Source organism: Daphnia magna, linkage group LG1 (genome assembly GCF_020631705.1).
Source record: "Daphnia magna isolate NIES linkage group LG1, ASM2063170v1.1, whole genome shotgun sequence".
NCBI lineage: Eukaryota > Metazoa > Arthropoda > Branchiopoda > Diplostraca > Daphniidae > Daphnia > Daphnia magna.
Genome location: NC_059182.1, coordinates 12,336,027 through 12,360,597, shown reverse-complemented (window position 1 = coordinate 12,360,597; position 24,571 = coordinate 12,336,027). Strand labels below are relative to the sequence as shown.

Sequence of the window (24,571 nt, the reverse complement as noted above, 5' to 3'; positions counted from 1 at the left end):
AACCGTTTCGCCGCCTCTAAAAATTCTTCGCCTGTTTTGGGTTGTAACGGGTACAATTTTTCGACCAACGAGGGCCGTAATCCCCCAAAAAGATAGTCGACTTTGGTGGCTTCCGCCATTGTTGGATCCACCACCCTACAAAGATCAATAACATCGTAATAGTAGTTAGTTGTCGCTTCTTCGATACCTTGAACCCGGTTCCGCAAGCGTGTTTCCTGGAACAGCTTGTAGTTTTGTTGCTGAAATTCTTTCAAAAACAGTGTTCTGACTCCAGTTACTGCCGGAAGATCAGCTGCGTTGAGGCCAACCCCCGGTCGTATGGGTAAATCACGCCACTCCGTCGGAAGTGTGGAGCACAGGTACCATTTTCTTGCCGCTCCATCCAGATACATGCTGAAATTCGCCCTTAGCTCCGTATCGCCCCATTGATTGTACGCTCCCGTTGACTCGTAACGCTCAAGCCAGTCGAAGGCGTCATCTTCCGGCGTTGCCTTAAAGACCTTGGGACTCAAAAACTTTATCTGAGGAGGCATAATGCCAGTACCTGAATCACTATCGGTATCTGCAAATAACTGCTCCTCGTCAGTGCTGTCCCCGTTTTCCTCTTCTTCGCTTTCTTCGCTACTTTCGTGTGCGTTGTCAATACTCTTGTCTACGTTAGATTCTTCAAGATCTTTCGCAGTACTCTCCAACTCGTCGTCTTCACTTTTTTCGCTACCTTCTTTAACTGCCTCAATACTCTTGTCTACGTAAGATTCTTCAAGATCTTTCGCAGTACTCTCCAACCTTTTTCCGCCTGGATTATCCGCTGCCCACTTCCCACTACGTCCTCTGTGCTGTCCGGCTCAACAGTTTTTTCTTCCAGATGCTGTTCCGGTACCGGGCGCGTAGATGGAGGCAAAGGGTGTAAACGTCTGCTCGGATCCCTTGGACAACTAGGCCAACGTCGATTCGATGACTTTCTCATTTACCTCCGGCAAAAAAAAATGATTAATGTCTTTCTGCATTACAATACCTCAAAATCTTGTCACAGCAATAAACGATTTCCTTGAGAGAAAGCTAATAGAAACCAAATAGTCTTCCCCACTGTCAGCCGAAAACGTGGCTCCGTATCCAACAATTTAAGATTTGGCACAACCCGTTGGTTAAACCGCTTGTGGTAGAGCCCCTAAACGATTTTCGCCTCTGACAATGAATAATACTATAAGATAAACTTCCTTGCCTTGTCTCCTTAGTAATGCTGCATCTCCACCATTTGTTACACTTGGGGGTGATGTGTAACACGAGTGTATTAGGACGTCCACACGGTAAGACGTCAAGTAAGAACATTGCATTCAAGAGACACTACACCGCCTATTTATGGTAGGTGAACAGCAAGGTTGAATCATCGAGTGCTTTCGCCCTTGCTGTCTCTACGAACAATCGAAATAACCCGTATGACTTATTACTGAGCAAGGTTGGTTGTACGAGTACATCCGCCCTTGCTTGTTTCTACAAAAAAGAAGAATACCCTTAACCATTTACTACAAAGCAAGGCCGAACGTTCGAGTACATTCGCCCTTGCTTGTTTCCCCGAAGCGTTAGAGAAGGTGCAAGCGTCCTGTGATGCTACCGCAACATTCAGACAAAACAAGGTCGAATGTACTCGTACATTCGCCCTTGCTTGTTTCCAAGAAGGAGGTGAGTGTGGGGTGTGTCTCACGCGTATGTCACGTGATCTCCACGTGACAATACTATGGAAAGGCAATGACGATGAACCTCATTCACTGCTGGCATTCAGCAAGACTAAGAAGAGAGGAAGAGAAGCCTGTGTAGAGAAAATTGCTACAGATGTGTGTATTGGAAGATAAGTAATGTTCTGAAATACCACAATGAAGAGATGAAGGGTATGGATGATGGTTGGCTAATCTGAGAAACTTGGAAAGCTGGATATCTGGGATGCTGAGGGCTGATGATTAGCAACACAAAGTAGATGAAGACTCTGTCATTGACTGACAAGAGAACACATCACTAAGCTTAAACAAAAGGCTTGAGGTCCATTAACAGTCCTTGAACTGGATGGTGATCTTCATGTAAGCAATATTGGCCTTCTTAAAGTGTCAGGATCTCTTGTAGTGGCCTAATCCCGTACGCCGGATGTAATCGATACACTGCTGCTCGCGTTTCACCAATGTGAAAGCTCTTTGCAATCCACAAATGTCGAACACGAAGTTATGCAACATTTTTCGTCTGTAATTTCACACCAGCCATTAAGATTAATGTATCGTACTCACTGGAAAGCAAGCCAACATACCTTTATCAGTTAAATCATGGAACTGGACTCCGTAAAGACGGCGTTGAGTATCAGCAATAGCGAAAATAATATGACGCAAACATTTTGCGATGCAATGCAACCCTTTTGCAACCTTGTCTACGCTGTCATCATGGATCAGTAATACCATTTTCCGAGTCTCATAAGCCTTTAAACAATGAGCACTACGTTTCTACTTGGATCTCGAATTGCCCATCTTCACAAACATATTTTCTCTCCACTGTTCCACCTTAAAAGAACGAAAAAATAAACAAAATAAAAAAATAAACTCTCTATTTATTTTATAATAAGCGTTACTTATTTTATGACATAATTGTTATTTCTGACATGTTGAATACTGCTGTGAAATAATTTGAATAAAAAAAAATTTATAAAACAGAATTGGTTACCTAATTCCTAATTGAGTAATTGCATGCATAACAAATTCTCGGCACTGGAAGATCGCAAGTAAAGATTGCTGGGTCGTGTAGTGGGGCATTCGCTGCGTAAACTGAGTTGGGACCTGTTCCAAAGTAATGTCAAATTCATTTTTGACTCAACCATTTCCTTAACTTGACCCTGAACATATGTCTACACTTCCATGTTTTCAAAAGTTAAGTGTAACAATAACATTAAGCAAAGAAGCCAACGAAAAATTGTCTGTGATTTGTTTTTGGTTTCAATGTTTACCTCCTGAAATTAGAATTGCTTTATAACCTTGTTGAAGCAGAAGGGCAGCTGGGATTTTGAGGGCTAGAATATCAGATTACACAAATTGGTCTCTGACTCTGTGATCAACAACCTAAAATATACATTTTTAAATTAATGCATTTTTTATATTATCTATTACCCATGGCTTTGTGGATGTGTGTCTGCCTGGGAAGCCGAAGATTGTGGAATCAATCTCCACTTGTGAAAACAATTGATCTAAATTAATAGATTACATGTTGTTTCATTTTACCAATTTACCATTTGTTTTACAAAACTGGCAATGAGAAACAAATGAATTGTCCTCCAATTTTAGGTTTTTCCTGCAAATTTAAGAATACTAAAAGTCATTTTATTAACATGATTAAAGATTTGTCAAATAGCCTTAACATCTTTTTACCATCTTTCTAATGACACTTGGTTGGCATCAAGACATCCTATGTTCCTTGTCCCAAGAAGCAGGAAAATATTTATGATACATGTGTCATCTAAAGAAAGTCCACAGACACAAATTTCCTTAGGGGAAAAGTTTTTTAATACTATGCAGTCCTATGTTCAATAACAGTTAAGCTAATATAAATATTTGTCATAGATTTGCATGTGAAAGCCAAATATAAACCAAAATTACTGTTGATAGGTCCTTTCAAGAATGGTTACATCAAGCCGCCACTGTGCAGATCAGCACCACAAGCAGATTTTTTCCACTGCCTTTTTTTGCACACTGCAGGGCTGCCGATAGATACTGCACCTAAAGATATGAAAACATTGTCTGACAGCAAATAAAAACTGAAAGAAATAACACGCAAATCAGCAAATAGACTGTACTGTTCCATTCAAATGACGTCTAGTGAAAATTAATCTTCAAACAATCGTGTGTGTCGTGAAAAAGAGTGTCCCTCAGGTTGGTAAGAAAAAATGGCAAATGTCAGTTTATTAACGAGTAGCCAAAAGATGTTTAAAACGGAACGCACTTCCCCGCTAAACACCTCTCCAACAAGGTCGTTCAGTTGAATATGCCACAGAATAACACACACCTACCAAAGCGATGAATAAGTTCCACACGCGGCGAAGCAACAGGATTAACGAAACACAAACACAAAACACAACTACGTTACGTAAACGGAATAGAGATTGCTCATATACACGGCCTTTCATATGAAGTTCGTTGCTAGGCGACGCCGGAAGCCCGGCCTTCAAAAGTAAGTTTGCGGCCTGATTTCGCCTAGTTTTCGCGATTTTTCGTCTTAACAAAAAAAAATCATACCGAAACTCGGGTCTGCCGTCACCGTTTAGCCCAAAATTAGGGAACACTACAAAAAGACTGAAGCGTTCTCTACTCTACCAATGTCCACGCCCTAACTTGGAAGGTGAGAAAACGTATAAAAGATAAATGGAGGATCCTTTGCAATAAAACGCCATCTATCGGGAGAAATCTCAGAAAAAATGTGGGGTTGGTCGACATGACTCATGAGGAGACATGTAGTATGCCATTCCGTTTTGCAAGAATCCCTATCGGGAAATTGGCGCGCCATCTATGAGGTAAAATCTCGGTAAAGAAGTCGGTCGGTTAACAGTTCGTTGAAGAAGGGTAGGGGAAACAGTTGGATACCTAAGAGTTTTGATAGAATCCCTATCGGGAACTTGGCTATTTTTGTAAGGCTGAGAGGACTAGGAAAAGTCATCCCCTGCCGATGATGGCGCGTCGTTCGCTCTATGACGATCTACTTTTTTTCCTTTTTTTTTCCCTTTTAATCCAATGCTTCACACACCGTGATTTCCGCATTAAACTAGGGGGGAAATATCCTTTTTTCCTTGAAACCAGCCGTTTCCGTAGCATACGAAACCAATGTGTTGCTAATGCGCCAGCATTGTTCATCCTTTTTTTCCGTTTATTTCCAAAACGATATGGCCAACGTAAAAAAAACTTGATTTTCGTGATTGCCGATCAATTAAGAATCAAAATCATATATTTGAAACTAGATGTAGAATTTAGCAAAAAATAAAAAAGGGGGAAGAGCAGTATAGCCTTCTCATTTTTGTCAAAATTTGCAAAAATCGACATCTCTTGATATTCGATAAAAAACACAAAGAAAACTTTAAATTGAACGCTGATTCCAGCTGGCGTATAATTTTTTTTCATTAATTACGCGGTTTTAAAATAAAACGCAATCATAGTTGCTATAGCGCAACTAGCAGACAAAAAAGAAAAATCGATAGTACCGCCAGTTCACTGGTGCAGAATGTACACCTGTTCCAGTTCATGGCAATCAAGGAGTTATCTTTAAACGAGAAAGATTAAATCACTTAACATAATTTTGAAAATTATCTCTTAAAATTTCGAAAGAAAAAAATCAATTTTGTTTGTTCTCAGCTTTGGGTTCAAAAACGTTGTTCGTCTAGAAGCGCAAGTTTAGACAAAGCGTCATATGGGATGGATGTGCTCGAGTTTTTTTTTCCGAATTCAGTTTTCATTTTAAACCTCGACCGTCATCGCTTTTCAAAAAGAATAAGATAAAAACGTAAGGCTCTGTTCATAATGAGTGTATAGCGTGAAAACCTAACGCGTAACGCCATTTCGACAAACTGCTTTTTTCTTTCCGATGGGATACTAAACTACATCCAATAACTACTATAAGCAAGATCGAGAATTCTTGAAAATCTTGTCAAACAAGGTTAGCCTACACTTAGTTGTGCTTATTACACATTCCTGGCACATTCGTCTAATTGCAGCCATAATGGATGTGAATTCCGGAACCAGTTAGAAAGTAAGAATTTTCAACAATAGCTGAGTCTATTGACGAAATCGAAACCAGCAAGCAATTTAAAATCAAACTGTTCTTTGATGGAGCGTGGATGATACAGTTCCACAAGAATGACCGAAAGCTTAACACTAAGTTATTTAGGCACTGTTTTTTATGTATATGTATCCAATTTGTACGATGTAAAAAGATTTATTTGTTCAGCTGGTCATACGGACAAGGTTAGGCTACCATAAGGATCTGTGCACGTGTACAACAACAACAACAAAATTGCCAATCGTAGTGTCTTGATCGACATGAAATGGCAGCTGATTGGGGAAGGACCCATGTAGTATTAGTAAGATATTACCTGAAGACTTGTTTATTAACGTGGGAATAGATTCGTCTGACGAAGAAATATAAACAAGCACGAGGATAAAAGAAGGCGAGGTAAGTGATGATAGTCTGACTGTTATTGCATAGTATTAGGCTAAGATAAACCAGACATAAAGAAGTGGCAACGTTCCTAGTGCTAAAGCCCGTTGAGGACTTAATGGGGGGATCAGTCTTTCAATCAAGCTAAAAGGCTTCCTTTTCTTCACGGATCGCTTACCTATAGCAATTTCTTAGAATTAATTCAAAACAACCCACACAATTGGTATTGGTTTAAGGATTTCAAAAGTATTAGACTGAGAGATTTGGTTTTTATTTGCAATACGTTCTTGCCAAATAAGGCAAATAATTTGACCTGTGTTATTTTCAAGTCGGCAGTAAAATAGGAAGCTTTAGTGACACAATTAATTGAATTTTATTATTGCCTGTAGGAAGTCGTAAGAGAGCTTTTTCGCATTCTATGTCCTCACATTTCTTTCCGTTCGACTATTAAACGTGCTTGGCATTCATAAACGTCACCAATGCCCTTACCGTTTACATTTTTTTGGCATTTGTTTTTCAATTTTTAACGCATGCATGTGAACTGTGGCCTGTTGTGGTGTAAAGGCGTACCCCAATCCGCTTTTAGGAGTCCTTGCTAAATGTATAGCTTAAAATTCTAGAGCAGCTTATATGGGCGGTTACACAAGCACCTTTCTGTATGGTTTATTCGGCGAAGACTTTTAGTTTCTATAGGTATTCAGTTTCTATATGTGAAGAGACTTTCAGTCTCTTCACAAAAAAAAAAAAAGACGTAAAACTTTTATTACGTTAAACCATGCGGTTTTTCTCGCCAATTATTAGAAAAAGATTGACTATTGTGGTTTGCCTAATGTGATTTTTTATAAAATTCTCGCAGAAGAATTTTCGATCGTATGGACATCGAAAGAAATTGAATTTCCTCAATAAAATTGCCGTCGCTCATTTCCTGCATTCTCTTTCTCATTTATGACAGCGAAAAGCCAAAAAATGCCAAGAATGCGAAAAAATAATATCTTGACCAAGAAAGATGTTCCCAGTCTCTATTATTATCAGAAGAATTGGAAAGCCATATTTTTTATATATATATATTTTATGTACCATATGACGTCTAAATTTCCCTTGAATGTCAATAAACTGCGCAGCTCTTTTATCCCAAAACTAAGATGAGCACATTTAAAAACCCTTCTAAAACAATTCCTATCTGTTATAACTTCCATTCTACATCACACGCGTAGAGCGAACTGTTTTTACGCATAATCAAACGGATCATAACTAGAGATGTTTAAAAATCGTTTTTATTATATTCTTTAAACAAAAGTTAGGTAACCAGGACCGTAGTCAATATAAACTTAGCTTTACTCCAATATTCGCACGCTGTTTTGTTTGACAATGAGCCAGACTTGCAACCAAGAAACGATCTCCTGCGTGAGAAATTCGTGTTCACTACTGTTACTGTTACTGATAGGAAAACATACTTATTTCGGACCGAACTCACTTTGCGCAATAGAGTTTTTCGCTGTCGACGTGAAAGTATTACATTTGATTATAGATAACCTAGTTTATCAGTTCCCCCGTTGCATTTTTGGGGGCGGATTCCCTACCCACTCTCCCTACACCTAAAGCATCTTCTGTTTCTCTCCTTCTACTCTTACGACACCAACGGTAATCAGCAGAAAATAAGAGACAGTACATGATTACATATATATGGCCCGGACAAATAATAATGTAGCAACACGTTTGTATTGGCATCGAAAGCCGTTTATTGCAGTAAAAACTAAAGTCCTTATCCTCTCCCATGCAGTTCTAGTGCTGGTTAGAGATCGCGATAATTCCTTATCTATTCCATCAGATTCGCAATAAACCGCTGCTTACGTGCTTGCGTAGAACCGCCTACCATACTCATAATGCAGAAGAGAAACCCTAATGCCGGAAGACAGACATGATTACGGATTTTGAACTTACCCTCACAACATACACTAACAGGTTACGAAAGACGTGAAATAATTAACCTTTGCAAACGGTGAAATATGAGAACGGAGCAGGTTGTGTCATCCTTAATACCCTCCTTCTAATTTTGTTTTTGTTTTCGGATTTATGGATTCATCACCCTATCGCTAGTTTTGAATCTACCAGACCAAGTAGCTATACACAAGGGTCGGATTTCTATCGACAGATTCCAAAGGCTGCCAACCTGCGAGGCGAGCCACATATAGTGCCGCTTCTGTGAATATAATAGTTTCTACCAGAGTCATAGAACCCGGGTTCTATGACTCTGGTTTCTACCTCTAATTCCTCGGTTTTAGGATTGAGACTCTAGTTCAAATTCGATCGACGTCGATGTTTAGTTAGTCGATATAAGATGATTCGATTTTTTTTTGCTTGAATATTTAGCTAGGCCATAGGTTTGTCGACTGAAATCTTACATGTCGCAATGAAGTGGGGGTCATTTTCAATGGCCTCTTATATGAAGGCTACACGCTACAACTGAAAGGTATATATACGAATGGCTATCATAGATGGCTACAATACGTGACGAAGAGATGGGCTGCCTTGGCGCATTTTCTGCCTGAATGGCTCTCAATCTCGCGTTCAGTTGAATGAGTCTCAATTTCTGATTAAAGTAGGCTACTAGCGTTCCAAAGTAGAAAAACTTCAAAGAACCTATTATGTTTCTAGCCCGCTCCATGTTGTTCATTTTTAACAAATGTAAATTAAAACTCTCAGATTCCAACATCGTCTAATGTTTTTTTTTTCAATATTTTTGTCGAAAAGGGACAACTAAACTTCTCTCCCACTCTTCTGTCCATGTCTACGTTCATGCAAATTTTTCCGTTTTATTTCTTACTTGGTCGATACGTCAAGCACGTAGCTAGAGTTTTCCATGTACAATTGCGCATACCAATGCTGTCACTCGGCTAAAAAAGTGTAACAACATTTTATACTAAAAAAATGTAATAAATAAGCTTCAGCCTGACTAAAACATTCAGAAGGGTTTAATGATCAACTCAATAGAAATGCAAAAGGGCATCTCGCAACAAATATTGGTTTTTTACGTCAAATTACATAATTCGTTCGTCAACAGGTTCAATTATGATTGCCCGAGCATCCATATAATTGCCAATCCTTTTCAGAGCGCATTCTGAAATGCTTAATGTTCTTTTACCTTTTCGTGGCACGACGCTGAATTATATACCCAATTTACTTCTATAATAATTCCAAGAACTTTTCACGCAAAGTTGGTTTAAATAATATTTTTAAAAAAGCAAAGCAATTCTCTTTATTGGTCTACTCTGGCACAGCCCTGGCTCATGGTCCCGACGAAATGATTATTTTCCCTTTCGGCTATTGGGCAAAAGTTCTTTATCGGTACCATGTATCCCATTATTTACCCGATAACATTCCCGCAGAATTAGAAAACGGCCGTGTCATCTAATGAGATCGTCTCAAGATTTTCAGGCATCAGCAAGGAGATCGGTATGAATTTAAATGTCCATTTCTCTTTCACGAGTATACAAAGTGGCGTCATGGGTACTTATAGTCGTTTGGCGCCTGCGTCCCTCCACTTTGTAAGGGTCCGCTTTTCAGCGTTGTTGGTAGTTCTAGCCCTCAGGATGCGGACAGATTCCTTGATTCAGTGTTCTATCTGTTCAAGTGGAAGTGGCTGCTTGAGAACGACCGTGTTAACAAAGACCAAAGTTCAAAGATTGTGTGTCCGTCCCATTGTTGCAGGACCATTCCCTATAGCTAGTGAAAAAGTCTGTTTCAAAATGAGTGTTTCAATTTTTGAAACAATGAAGTCCGGAGTAGATGCAGATCTCCTGAGCTCGGATGCACTATTTTATCCGTCTTGTGAAAATGCAACAACTGTTACCGACATCTCACAATTCAATTTCAGCGAATTTGACTACCCTGGCGGTGGCGGCCCTTGGCCTCCACCTCTTGGCTTTATTTCCGCTATGAAAATCACCTTTTGTGTAATCAACATGATTGTATCGATTCTCGGAAATTGTGCTGTCATCATTGCTGTCTATCACAATCCGGCCCTGCGATCGACCATCAACTTCTATCTGGTAAATGGTCTACTCACTTTTCTGTACTGTGCGTTATTCTTATTCCAGATATGAAAAAAGTATTTCTAAATCATCCCAACACATTTTTGATAGCCAAATCATGGCTGGTATGGTGTCATGCTTGAATAAATGATTGGGATTTAAATAAAAAATCATTGAAGAGGGACTCGATGACGAAGCGCCATTGAAATAACGGCGATGAGCTGCTCATTTGAATGTTGCGTCACTGAGAGCATTTGGAAAAATTAAGTCGCTTAAATTCAACATCAACATATTGATTGAGCAATTTTTTCCTTCTTTTTTTGTGTGACTAGGTTAACTTGGCGGCTGCTGACGTCTTGATCGCGTTGTGCTGCATGTGGCCGCATCTGGTCAACGATTTGACAAAACCAGCTTTCGTCCTGGGAGCGTTCATGTGCAAATTCAACGCTTTTGCTCAAAGTAAGTAATTCCTAAAGTTGCGAAACGCACATGACAAAGCCACTTGTGCGGGCGTTGTATCCGCGAACTGTAGAACAGTTGTATTGAAACAGGTTTATTCTGATTCCAACTTATGGAACTTCACAGGTAGATATAAAGTAGCTTGAAACTATATAGTGAAAGCAAGTTTGACTCAGTTCGCAACGTTGTTCTTCCCTATTGCTATATCATTTTGCTTTAGATGATAAACTACCCCAACGCAAATTTGTGTGACTTTGCCCAGGTGGCTAGTGAAAATGACTCCAATTGGCTGTTTAGCTTAATCTCGTTAAAAAGGCGTAATTATCAGCATGAAAACCAATAACAACCAACACTCATCAACGTCATTTAATCATAGTGCAGATTTGACGAGGTTATTAGGTGGGCAATTTTACCAGGAAAACAAACTAAAATTTAAAGATTATTTTTAAAGCGAAAAGCTACTATATAACTATCCTAATAGTCGAGACGCTGTACTCCAAACATATATACCGTTCAGTTAATATAACTTCGCAGGAAAACAACAAAAAGGAAAACGATGTCGTTTATTTCAGCAATGTTAGCGCGAAAATGATGACAACAAATCCAAACAACTTTAATTGGTAAACATATATATCCATGTCAACATGAGAAAAACGAAAGCTAGCTGGGTTCTGCAATTCTAAAAAATTAAATAGCATCAGAGAGGAAGAGAATGCTTTGTGTCTAACAAGTCCTCCTATTTTACGCTACGGTGCAAGAACTCATTAAGAAAAATCTCATATGTTAAACGTATTTTACCTCTGGCTGTGTGTGCATGTGTCTGCTTGTTCTACAAATTTAGACTGAATTCAATAGTTTCCCCACTGAAACCCTACAGTAGAATCAAACGCGTATTCAAGAAGAAAATAATTTGTTTTTAAATTAGGCGACGGCTAATTCAACAATGCTTTTATGTAACTTAAGATTTTATTTTTTGACATGCGAAAGAATTAATAAACTTAAATTAACATATTTAAAAATAAGATTGCAGTCTTATTCAAACAGGACAACCCGCATCGACAGGAAACTATAATTGAACGAAAACTCATTTGACAAGTATAGAAAATCTATTGGTTTGTATATACACACATACTAACCATTTTCTTTGAAGTTGAACTAAATGAACTTTGATCGATTTAATTTCCTTGGAGAATACGAATTGTAAAAAAAAAAAAAAACGTTTAAGAATACTCGCTGAAGAAACACCGAATAATGCCTGTAACTGGTGTCACTGAAGCGATTTCTAGACAGCAAAATAGATAAAAGACCCATTGTTGAGAAGAAAAAAAACTTATTCAACTGTCTTGTTCTATATATATATATACACACGTTTTCATTCCAATCAATAGTTTTCGTTTAGATTTGTATCGATCGACGGTGGCACAAAAAGTGGTCTAAGAAGTCGAATGACATTTAACGAACCATCACTTCAACCGAATACCAACAGTGAATCTACTGTTGTTAGAGCGCGAATTGCTTACTTACTGCTGGACAGTAGACGGAATGGTGTTTGCTACGAGCAAGTTGATCTCTTCGTAGCTTGAGTGCTATGGTCCAAACGCCACGAGTTTCTAGTTTCCGGTTTCCACAGCCAACAGCGCCGCACAAGCAAACAGCCATCAATATTTATTCAGCTTTCGAATGGAAATCCATATGCGAAAATTACGTTGCCTTAGCTTGCCGCTGGAGACAAAAGACAAAAGTTTAAGCCGCGTTGAAACGGAAGCGACGTCGCAGGTGGTCCGCCGCCATCGTCAAAGTCGACAATAGGTAAACATCACAGGGCTAAAAACTTTTTTGTCGCAGAAGGGTGGCCTCATTTCCTTTCTGCGAAGAAAACCCAGGGCCGTCCATTATCCGCGGACAATCAAAACCCAAAACTACTGGGCACATTCGTCCACCCACGTATAATAGTAGCGTCTGAGAAACGCCATCATTTCAGTAGTTGTCTAGAAGGAATTGAACTGTAGCGGCAAGACGGGAACTATTGAGCGTTGTATAAACCAGAAAAAGGTATAATGAAAGAGGTGACCTGGTAATACCAAGTATTATTTTTATTATTATTATTATACGGAGAGAAAGGGTCTCCGCGCAACTAAAGAGACGAAAGAACAAGATGGTCGTTGTCATTTTTCGTTTTCTTTTTCTTTTTTTGCTACAACCGAAGACCCACACCGAAAAATAAATTTTGTTGCAATCGCTGACAACGAAACTGCGATAAAGAAAAGATTAGATGAAGTATGGACGTTACAAAGTCAGAGTAAAAGTCAAACGTTTTAGTTTGTTTTGTTCAGCTTTTTTTTGTGGATAAAAATCCTCAAGGGCCCCATTTAGACAACTAAAATGTGTATACGTTTCTTTGGCCAATGTGGGTCAAAGCAATTTACCGAATGGAACGAAAGCCAGGCTACAAAACTAAAAGATACTGCGAATCGGTAAGTACAGCGAATCAGAAGAGAGTTAGCCTACCTCTTTTTCCGGCAGGATAGATGTATAGAAGCATTCAGGCGAACAACTTTGGTAACGCATTTTGTGTAGACCAAACCTGCCTATCCGTAAGAAAAACCAAATGCCAAAGCACCTATCAGTTGTTGAACTATGTTCCTCGAACTTACTAACCTATACTCGTGGGATCCGCCAATTTCGTACCTCTCAGAGTGAACGTCAAGAGCGCATAAGTTTGGCTTTCTCTGTATAATCTTTCTCGGTATAATCTGAATTTCCGATTATAATTGAACGTCCACATGCTGGCTGCTTCCCAACGCCGCCTTCATTGGCATGAATGCATGAAAAATGCAGCTTGTTTATAATTCTATATTTTTACAGCTACAATATAATTGTTAAATCAATCAAAGCAAATAAGGAAAAATTGCTGTGTGAATGAAATTAAAGCCATTGTTGTTGTTCGATCATTTGGTTTGTTGCAAATCGAATCGGCTACCAAGGCAGACAATAAAAAATGTTTGCATTTATTCGGCAGACTACGCCAAATAAAGGAAAAGCCTTGCATGAAATAAACAAAATCAACACAGTAGTTTATTGAGAAAACAAGGAACTCATTAATCATAGGGGCGCTTGACTGTGGAAAACGCAAAGTCACCAGCAAACAGAGATTGCTACAAGTCTTTAATGGAATCGGCAGCGTCTTCGTAATCATCGTTTCCGCAAACACCACAGAGAGAGGGGAGAAAGAAAGGCTGTGGTAAGCGTTTAAGGCCCGACAATGCACTTCAAATAAAACATATCAGACTTTTGGGAGCCCGCCGAACTCATCACTCACTTTGGTAAATGGAATTCCCGACGGCATAAAATGTATAGAAAACAAACGGCGTGAACGCTTAGCATGAAGCATAAAATATTGAACTGATGGTTATTTTTGGGAAGGAAACCAGCGAATCGCTCAAGATATGCAATCTGTGTGTGTACATGTACTCTAGCTTTTCTTAAAAAAATAAAAGATCAATGGTAAAATCTTTGATATGACTGCCGGGTCTAGAACTTTTCGCTTTAAATTTGGGCGGATTATTTCAAAACACTTTTGTTTAGTATTGTTCCTTAAAAAGAAAAATACTCCCGAACGAGCTAGGCTGTTAGCGATTCGATTATACGAATCACTTTACGGTTGGGTAATGTGTCTACTGCTTGTTATACACACCTATCTTTAGGCGTATCACATTTTATGTTATGATCGGCATATTTCAGCACGGCTATATATTATACAACCAAAAAGCTTTTTTTTTTGTGTGTGTTATCTGTTCACTATTTTTTGCTACTTTGTATTTGTCTGTTTGTTTTTTTTTGCAATTTTCGACAGACAGTGCCGTATAAGCGTATATTCCTGTTGTGAAAAAGCTGAAAATCCTTCCAAGAAAATTGATGAGTAAGAAAATACTTTGAAATTGAACGATTTTTTCGAGGAATTTTGTTATCGTCATCACATGTCATGCGATGGCGTAACCTCAGTCTTCTTTGAGTAGTTTGCTTTTAAGGATTAATGATTCGTGGAACATGCGATGCCATCAGCAAACATTTAGGTAATAATCATGTAGATCGTTGGAATCCCTTGTTCGTATTTATAATATATTTCCTAAGATCTAAAATTCTAAATGTCCATGCAGTTGTCATGGTTATTGTCCGCTCGCCATCACTACTATACTGCTCGTATTACTTCGTCAAAATACGCTTATTAAACTGAAGCTATCTTCATGGAAATAAAAACGCACACCCTTCTATGAGGTTATTACAGTGTACACATCGAAACCCAGGGGAACAGACATACATATATACGTACAGTATATTTTCAATTTTTACCACAAGACAGAGAAAGGTTTCCGGCCAAGTCATGTACGCATGTTGGGACACATCTCGGATTTTATCCTATACTTACGCCATACTAAGCGTAGAGAGAACACAAGAAACCTTAAGCTAATAACATCTCATCAGCTAAAGTACAACATGGACTGTGGGGTTTTATCGACAGCTGTTCCTTGGACGCAAAGTCCGTGGGCAAAATGAGGCAATCAGACAAAGCTCTGCGACCGGATCAGTGCAACAAATAAGTCGCATTTTTTTTTTTTGTACCCTGATTAGTTTGCTGTTTCCCGTGTTCTTATATAGCGGCGTCACTCTCAATCCGGCAGCCCTTTTGCTGCAAATGTTGATGCTTGCAAAAAAAAAAAAAAAGAGCATTACAGCCGAGATTTCGTTCTTCCTTCTAATACGTTTCAGTATACACGAAAAAGAATCAAGAAAGAAAACATTCATCGTGGCGACAACCACTTTGGGTGCAACACTATCATGCATCAATGTCCATCGAAATTGGAATCAGAGAACTCAGGGAAACAGCAAAAAAAAAAAAAAAAGGAAAAAAGTCTTACTGTTTAAATGACGCTATAAGATCACAGATGGTTATAAATTTACTCTGAGTCCTCTAAGTCCAGGGTTAAGGTGAAGAACTTTAAAATCGACAGATGGATGCTGGGAAGTGGCCAGGACTGAGACATGAAATAGTACAATCGTTTAGCAATATCTACTTCACTATTTTTAAATGGGTTAAGACATAATTTTTGCCCGTGCGCCTACATACGCATAGAATAACGGTATGCAAACAGTTCATTTCCATGTAGGAAGATTAATGCTTCCGAGCTATTCAAACGTTCTCTTTCCTGATTTTTTTCCCCCTCGTTTATATCGACTGCGAATAGCTCGTTGCTTTTTCCGGGTCATTTACCACGATCTTCTCTCACTTCCGCCAAGTGCTATCAAACGCATTAGGTTTGACTGAACTGCCGGGTTAGTGCACGCAATTACACGCCACTTCTCGATAACCTGCAACTAACTGAAATGGTTTCCATTCACTTCCTTCTTAAGGTTTTCGAGGGAAAAAAAAAAAAAAAGAAAAAAAAATTAATATTCCTAGTTGCCTCGTAGTGTGGTTTCCTGTCTGGACGGAAAATTGGGTTTTATGTACTCAAAAACATCAATTTGCAAAGTATCAACCATGACAAATGCCGAAATACAATATAGGCCATGTTTACGAATGACTCTTTATTCGTGCAAATATTACCGCTTACATTTCTTTTGTTTTCTTTTCTTGTTTTCTTTTCATAGTGACATGTCTGACGTCGAGCGTACTTACGCTTACTGCCATATCCTGTGATCGTTTCATGGCTGTCATGTATCCTCTTCGAGTGGTAAGATTCGATCATTAATCATGATAAAAAAAAAATGAGACGAAGCCAACCAAAACGCGTCTATTCTTTATCACACGAAATATGCTTTAGCGTATCACACAGTGTCGGGCGCGGGCCGTCATCATATCCATCTGGATCATCTCCATCACTGTGGCGCTTCCCTTTGCCGTATACCGGAAACTCTTCGAAATTCAAGTGCGTTTTCCTTGTTATTCTTTCCTTCTTCTTCTTCTTTTTTTTACAGTTTTCGTCAAATGCTATCAATTATTCGCTACAGTTTAAAATGATTTTCCATACCAAAGGGAATAACTTGAAAAAAGGTCTCATTTTACACTATACGAAGGTTAATATTATCCAAGTTTAAAAAAAATAGAAACTCCATTAATGCAAATTTTAATAACTTTCTAAAAAACAAAAAAAAAGGGCTATATATTAGTTTTGAAAGGGGATGGCTGCCCGCAGAAGTTTTGCACACCAGTTTCTGTATATCTCGAGTACAATGTTGCAGACATGCGTATTATATCATCGACAGTATAGCACTTATCAAAACTCCGTGTGCACTAAACCCAGGACTGGTTTGACTGTCTGCTTTGCCTTATATTATTGTAGTGAAGAAAACATATTACACTATACATTTACTGCAGATAGCCTACAATAGACAAGAAAAGAATCGAGAGGGTCACGAAAGACCCCACGAGGTTTTACATTTGAAATATGATGAACATATCATTTCATTTGAAAAACCTTTCGTTGTGATGCAGAGGTATTGATCAGGGTATATCAGATACATTGCCATACGATTGTAAAGAGTTAAAAAAATCGATTGACAGAGGCCATTTTACTTCTGAGCATTACGTGGTATAGACGAATGTGGCGCAACAGGATAAAGCCCAATGTCATGTACTTCATTGACGATAACAAAAGAGGCCGAAAGTAGTGGCTTTCAGCCGTGATTATTGTTACCAAAATTTCCAAGTTGCACTGGCAGATTCTTCAACATTTTGTTCGATCGATTTAGTATACAATCTACATCAACCCAACGCCTATTGTGCTGCAAATACTGTATTAATAGTAAAAATGAGCATAATCTGGGACTATTAACGTAGATTTTCACATCAATTCATCAATGTCACGGCGCGATTCTCTGTTGCGAGGCCACAATCAAAAATCCCATTTGTTTCAATGTCGGCTTTCAAACTAGCTGCTTCTACCCAGAAGAATAAAGGTGCTGCCATTAAGGCTTTTAATTTCCATTGCGGTGTCAGCGGGTGTCAGCTCAACGACGTTTAAAAAATATTTTTGTAAACAAAAACAGAAATTAATAGTAGCACGAGGAATGATTTTCCACTTGGTTCATTTCAACAACCATTTTATGGCGCATCCGATGTCGGAGATTTGGTCCAAAATATTTGACTCGCTAAGCCATTAAAATACCAAACAGCTCAAGCAGACGCAATAAAAATAAAGTCTAAATGAAGCGAGTAGTATAGTTTTAGTTTAAAGTTATGAATGTCTGTTATCTGCTTCGCAGTGGAGAAATGCACTGGAGGTGACGTGTCAGGAGACATGGCCGAGTGTATTACAATACGATCCGAAATCTTCATCGTGCATTTCCCGCGTCTTGCCCAAAACTGTCTACTATTCATTGGCAAGTTGTCTGCTATTTTATCGCACCATAGCATTGTTTATAGTATGAACACACCGTTGGATCTCTATAGGTGTCTGCCGTTTTATTCTTCCTACCAATCGTGGTTATGTCCATCGCTTACACACTGATTATCGGACGTCTCTGGGGTTCCAAACCACCAGGAGAGAAGATGGATGCAGCACTTAGCAATCAAGCCCGAGCAAAGAGAAAAGTAAGTTTTCGTCTTGCCTTTCGTATAAATAACTTTTCTTTTTATTCATTCACAAGCAATTTAACCATCGACGCATGGATTTAAATTCTATATAAAATTATGGTACCAAAGTGTGGGCAGTAGAATCGAAACTTTTCATAAAATAAAAAATGGGAAATATGAAGCACGTGGACAGAACATGGTTGTAAAAAGAAGGGATGGATGATTGCCCCGACGGAGGACACGTCGGCACGCGCGTCCATTCTCCACGGCATATTTGATGTCTATCGTTAGACAATATGCGTCCAATCATATCTGCCCAGCGCCGCTTCCTTTCCCGTTCTATGGCAAAAGTTGATAGGGCTAACTCTGTGTGTGAACGTCGGCTAACAACTACACTTAAAAGGAATCATCTTTGTTGTTAGCATGAACGAGATAGTTTATTCAATTCAAGAAAATTCTCGAGAAAAACGTAGACCGTCATTGAGTCTTACTTTTTTATTTGAGGATTGGACAACCTTTGAAAGAAAGGCTCTTACTTCAGAAAAAATCCCTGTTGAAGAGAATTTGATGTAAAACTGGGCAGGGCACCGTATGGCGTACGGATATTAACTTCCCACCGGCGTTACCGGTTCTGACTGTAGAAAGAAGGGCGTGGCAGGTTTAAATTCAAATTAGCTATTAATCAATATAATCGCTATAACTCTCCAAACCCTTTCCCTATTTGAAACGACAACGTTGAAGGTGACCGTCCTTTTAACGTTATCGATCTGTTGAAATATGTATAATTAAATGCCACCCGTCAACAGAATCTCTGGAGGAATGTTTAAATTTCAAACATTGTTTGCAGACCGATATTTTTTGAAACGATAGCGATAGAGCTGGAAGGTATTCACGTATAAGAATAAATAATGATACTGTAGAAGTTTCTTCTTTGTCAGGTTGTGAAGATGGTGTGCGTTATCATGCTGGTCTTCATCGTATGCTGGGCACCGCTACAGGTCCTCATCCTCTTCGCTCAATTCAGCCACAATTCGCAGGAATCTGGCGAGGTGAATCATAAACGCTTTACATTTTACAAGTCCATAGTCATTAACAAGGCAAAGAAATTGAATTCTAATTATCACATGTTTTATGATTGTAGCTACCTGAGTGGTACGATCAAGTCATGTTTTTGGTATATTCCATCGCTTACACCAACTCAACTTTAAATCCTTTGCTTTACGGTGGTCTAAACCAAGTAAGAAAAGAGATGTAACAGACAGTTATGCTGTCCTACTTTTGAAAACTTATAACCTCGGATCGTTTTGCATATGACATAGACCTACCGAAAGACGCTTATTCGTGTCTTATTCCGCAAATGTTGCAAGTGGCGAACGAACCGGAGCTCGGCCATTTCCATGCAAGGTATGCAAAAACTTGGGGCTATAATCTTATTTTGGGGGCACGTCTTCTTTCATGTCGGCATGAAGAGCAGACACATCTCTGCATAGAAACTTGTCAGTACAAAGAAATGGCCAGAAGGCCTGGCCGTTTCCCGATGGAATGGCGTGTAGTACAACTTTCTGGTGGTTGGCAATGTAATTAAACAGATTGTCTCTCTGTTCTCTTGCATTCAACACCGAAACACTCAGATCTTCGTCTCTTTCACTACAATTTCAAGAAAGGCCCCGCTTTTACATGTTATGCCTTGAAGGAAACGACCAGAATAACTAAGACGACCGTGCATGTTAACAAGGCCTGTCGCTGATTCAGTTTCCTGGAATGCATAGATTTCTAGAAAGCTATACTAAATACACAATACTCAGACAGATACAGTCCTTCAGTCATCAACGATTATGCTAGATTTTTGAAATTGAATTGAAGATGTCGTCGACAATAAAACTTATTGAGCGAACGCAGTTGAATGATGGCTATACGCAGAAACGGATGCAGTGCTGTGGTGCACTGGGCGGAACGAACGCGTCATTCGCATTGACAAAAGGAAACAGCTATAACAAGGTGCTAGCAAAGATATAAAAAAAAATAAAAGATTGAAAAAATAAAAAAAATTTTTATATGGGCTGGAGTATTTGTTATGCAGAAGACTCACGTCGTTTTCCTCGGAAAAAAAGGAACGAGAAATGTTTGTACTCAGCAGTTAGCAACATCCGAACCGATGCTGTATAGAATTTTAAAAGAAGAAATGTGAAATGTGTGCAGTATATTCCAACCAACCTACAATTTAAATTTGAGAAAAAAGGAACACAAAAGACTATAGTGTTTGTCGTGTACTCGACTTTCCGCGGAATACCAACATTCATAGGCAGCTGCTAGTTTACATAAGAGAGTTATTATTCTGCTCCATGTTTCTGAGTGAGCCAATCCATTCGTACAAACGCACAAACTTTGCCGTTCTTGTATCAACAAAAACGAACCTGCGTCGACATCGTGGAAAGGTTCCGGTTCATAGGGTCTTCTTGATTTTTTGTTCTTTTAATTGCGACGCTTTCAGTTTTTCCTCAATGAACATCCATCAGCTCTATTAAGAAAACTTATAGAAAACTTGTTCCTCCGTGCCGTAAAAACGGAGAATGAATTGAATGAAAATTGAACAAAGAATATATTTTTTTTTGTCACACCACATTAATTCCGTATTGGAAATGAGACGTATTCAAAATTCAGCGCACACTGACGCAAAAAAAAAAAAAAAATGAATCGCAATCAGCTACAATTAATCCAATAAAATAGAAGTGAAATAATAGGAAAATGTTTTGTTTGTTTTTTTGCATTCCATGTTCGTAGGCGAGTATAAAATTTCGATTGCTCAAGAACGGACATATTAAAAAAATTTAAACAAAAACAATAAAAACACAGTAACCTTAGTCCTTTAAGAGTATAAAATCAAATCAACTCAAAAATGTGTTTCTATTTGCTTCCTCTATGTACTGCCAATTTCATTTTTTTACGTCGTAAAAATTATAGGTTCGATTCAGATGGCAGAGTTTCGAACATTTCCACGCGCTGGTATTTGTAATAATCATCTGAGCAATACGACCCATTCGACCCGATTCGCCGTTCGCCGAGGAGCAAATAATCTTAATCAGCAGGCGGACGGTATCTTAATTAAACCCCCAAATCAATCGATTATATTTAAAATTGAAAATCAATAACATGGATACTAACTCCTTCGTCATTGTTTAGCAATCAGCGTCCAGCCACACAATCGGTTAAGCGTCCGCATTTCAACCACCGTGGCAACATCTTCTCTTAGGTGCCACTTGCCAGCAACGTCGGCCGTCGCCATTCACCCACCGCCCGCAACCTCTGCGACTGTTCAGATGGAATATCAGACAGCTCATCCGGCCGATTCAACTATTGCATGCGAAACACCTGATCGTGAAATTAGGTTCTCCGTCTCTAGAGCCAATCGTTCACGAACGGCAGGTCATCGTCGCAGGCAAGAATTGCTCGGTTAGCCTATCTATCAACTGAAAGGACGAACGTCTTCTTATTTCTGTTCCCACCCCACCTCCAAAGAAAATGAAGCACAGCAGGAGTTGATGCTGTTGCACATTGAATCCTCTTAATTCTAGCGTGGAGTTCTTTCAGGTGTTGTTGCATCCTTTTCAACATGCACAATCAAAAGAAAAAAAAAACTTGCGTATATCCTTTGCATCCCAATGCCGTGCTGTGTAAAGTATGTGCTGAATAGACATCGGTAAATGCGAGACATCTCTTTTTGACGTAAAAATAAAGTAGGTCTAAGCCCTATCGAGAAAATCCAGTGCTGTGTGTTATATATTTGGCGTATGCAATGCTTCTTTCCAACCTTCTGTACAAAATGAAAAATTCAAACGAGAACAAAGAGAGACAGTGAGAAAAGAGAGAGAGAAAAGAAAAGAGACAGCGCGGAAACGGGCGAAAGTGAAAATGATCGAGGAACGTAAAAAGACACTGCATAGAATATTGGATTATATATATATATATATATATATATATATTATATGTAACATACGATGACAAAGGGAATAAAACGATCAAAGAAGGAGGAATATTATCATATGTAAATTTGCCGTTTTTCTTACAAAAACCATCAGCGCGCAAAATCTTTGCTTTCAATTCGCGATATTTTTTCTTTTTTTTTTTCTTTCTTTTTTTTTATTTTGCCTGTTTACTGCTTCTGTTTGATATTCAGTATATATAGTACAAACAATTGTGTTCAGGGAGACGATACGAAAATGAAAAATGGATCGATTTCTACCGCCAGAGAAACGAGGGAGTGGCATATTACGGAGCGAGACAATATGCGTCAACAGACCTGTATTTCGTGAAAATAGTGGGATTCTCATCGTGAGTTTCCCTTACACCCCTTAGACTGGGCAATCTGTTTCCATCGATCTGTCTCTTACTGTAAAAACATTTCTTTTTCTTTTTTATTATTATTATTTCTTTTTTTTACACAAAAAGTAAAGATGAGAGAAAGAAAATTTTTTCTTGGAAAAATTGTCTGGCCTATATCAATCGCGAGAATATGACAGTCATTTAATGAACAGATCAGAAAGAAGCTTATCATCAATAATTTCAGACCACTGAAAGCAAAATTAGCTTATTCGTTTTTTATTTACAATGATTTTCATTTTATTTGTTCGGCTGCGATTGCGCGCTTATTTTATCCCTTTTCTTCATCCAATAATTCACTCAAAGGATGGTATGATTGACTGCAACAACAACAACAAAAAAAAGACGAACATTTCCCTATCTCTACGGTAACGGCACATTCAAAGCCAATTATGTAGGGAAATCAACGACCAAAAATAGACTTAAACAAACGGCTCCTGACAAATAAAAAAATAATATAATCGAGAAATTATTAGCACTTTTTATATCTTGGTACTCACAATCTTTTTTTTTGTTTTTTTTTGTTTTTTTTATGTTTTGCAAACTTATTTCTTTCTTTTTGTTTGTTTTGTTTTGTTTTTGCTGGAATATTATTTTCTTTTCGCTTTCGCATACATAGCGGTACAAGTCGCATTATATGATTCAATAAAAATGACAAAGAGGAAATGAGACAGAGAGAGACAGGCAAAAAAAAAAAAATAATAACACAATATGTCAATACCGCATAGATGAAATCAGGAATACGTATGAGGAGACGCATCGAAAGCAATCAAATTTTTATCCCTAATTTGCATCGGCGTCTCCCCCCCTTCTTTTTTTTTTTTTTTTTTGTATCTCATCTGCTTTCTTTAGGAGCCAGAGAGTAGGGCGGGGCAAGAGGGAGAGATAAACATTTCTGTACAACATTTTGTGTCTTCATCTATAATTTTTCTTTTCTTTTTTTTTTTTTTTTTTTAATGTCTTCCTCTTTTGCTTGAAGCATATCATTTGGGGGGATCGGAGAGGACAGATTCTATAGACTCTTTTCTACATTATACACGGGCAAAGAAAACACTTGTTCCAAACAATTGTAAAACATAAAAAAAAAGAAAAAGAAAACACATTTCCTAACAAACAAAAAAACAAAAAAAAAAACTAAGCAAGAATAAACACCTGAACAGAGATGATTAAGTTGATGATAAGCTTCGTATGTGAATTCGACGCAAATATTCTTGATATTTCAGACAAAAAGAGTTTGTACGCTCCGTTCACCATCCACGCTTTTTTTGTTTTTCCATCTTCTTTAGTTTTTTTTATTTTTTATGTGTTTACTTTTGTTTACGCTCATTTCGATCAACTCAAACTGAAAGGCGGGTAAATGTGGGCGGGGAGACGAGGAAACAACTTCTTTGGCTTCATTGTTTTTTTTTTCTCCTATACGTGTGTGTGTTCATTGTTTCAGTTTTCTTGCTTCCCTTCTTTGTTTTGTTTTGTACAAAAAATGATTGAAATTTGATGACACTTAGTGAGCCATCATTATCGGCCGCTCGTCCACACTTCCTGCTACGTAACACTCGTTGAAACTGGACGATACAAAAATGTCTCCAAAAAATTCATCACTGGGTTTTTCTTTTTCTTTTGTTTCTCCCCCTTTCAAATTCAATTCGTCCACGCTCGATTGTGTCAAAGCAGGGCCGGTGCTGGGCAAGAAAATGCAGATTGCAAGTGTCTGCTGTTTATAGGCTAGAATAAGGACGTTCATCTAGTCAAACAAGGCCAGCAGGTCATCGTTAGTGCTGTTGACACATAAGCTTCCGGTGCTGAGTTGACCGCTGAGGCTGTTACCACCACCACCGACGCTACTGCCGCCACTTGACGGCGGCGTCGCTAGTTCAGGTGGATCCAGGTAGGAGAGTAAATCCATCGGATCGACTACACTGTCCGGCAGCAACTGTAAAAAACAAAAAAAAAAATCAATCCA

The 24,571-nt window shown here is 38.6% G+C and overlaps 2 protein-coding genes and 1 long non-coding RNA gene across 21 annotated transcripts in view; 1 reads left to right on the top strand and 2 right to left on the bottom strand.

The window, feature by feature from the left end:
- Positions 1-1,618: 1,618 nt before the first annotated feature.
- Positions 1,619-4,371, bottom strand: LOC116934438. Of its 17 annotated transcripts, none has more exons than XR_006643462.1 (10): positions 3,824-4,367; positions 3,627-3,746; positions 3,399-3,547; positions 3,260-3,338; positions 3,141-3,199; positions 2,981-3,078; positions 2,701-2,813; positions 2,294-2,540; positions 1,868-2,229; positions 1,623-1,807 (listed from the first exon to the last, which is right to left on the bottom strand). It is a non-coding gene; the product is annotated as an uncharacterized LOC116934438 (long non-coding RNA). The 17 variants fall into 17 exon arrangements; XR_006643463.1 differs by having other exon boundaries at positions 3,141-3,217; positions 3,260-3,321; XR_006643451.1 differs by having other exon boundaries at positions 1,619-1,807; positions 2,609-2,813; positions 3,141-3,338; positions 3,824-4,371.
- Positions 4,372-9,776: 5,405 nt separating this feature from the next.
- Positions 9,777-22,248, top strand: LOC116932823 (QRFP-like peptide receptor). The gene is made up of 11 exons (XM_045168404.1): positions 9,777-10,220; positions 10,535-10,661; positions 16,311-16,393; positions 16,484-16,588; positions 17,925-18,041; positions 18,112-18,252; positions 19,173-19,283; positions 19,376-19,471; positions 19,554-19,638; positions 21,196-21,327; positions 21,415-22,248. Exons 1-11 carry the CDS (start codon positions 9,918-9,920, stop codon positions 21,687-21,689), a joined length of 1,575 nt encoding a protein of 524 aa, XP_045024339.1. The 5' UTR covers positions 9,777-9,917; the 3' UTR covers positions 21,690-22,248.
- LOC116932808 (zinc finger MIZ domain-containing protein 2) overlaps positions 21,994-24,571 on the bottom strand; it is a 28,798-nt gene continuing 26,220 nt past the window's right edge. For all 3 annotated transcript variants that reach the window (XM_032940685.2, XM_032940694.2, XM_032940703.2), the window contains exon 15: positions 21,994-24,541. In XM_032940685.2, coding sequence (XP_032796576.2) covers positions 24,353-24,541 — 189 coding nt within the window. In that variant the 3' untranslated portion in view covers positions 21,994-24,352. The remainder of the gene's footprint in view (positions 24,542-24,571) is intronic.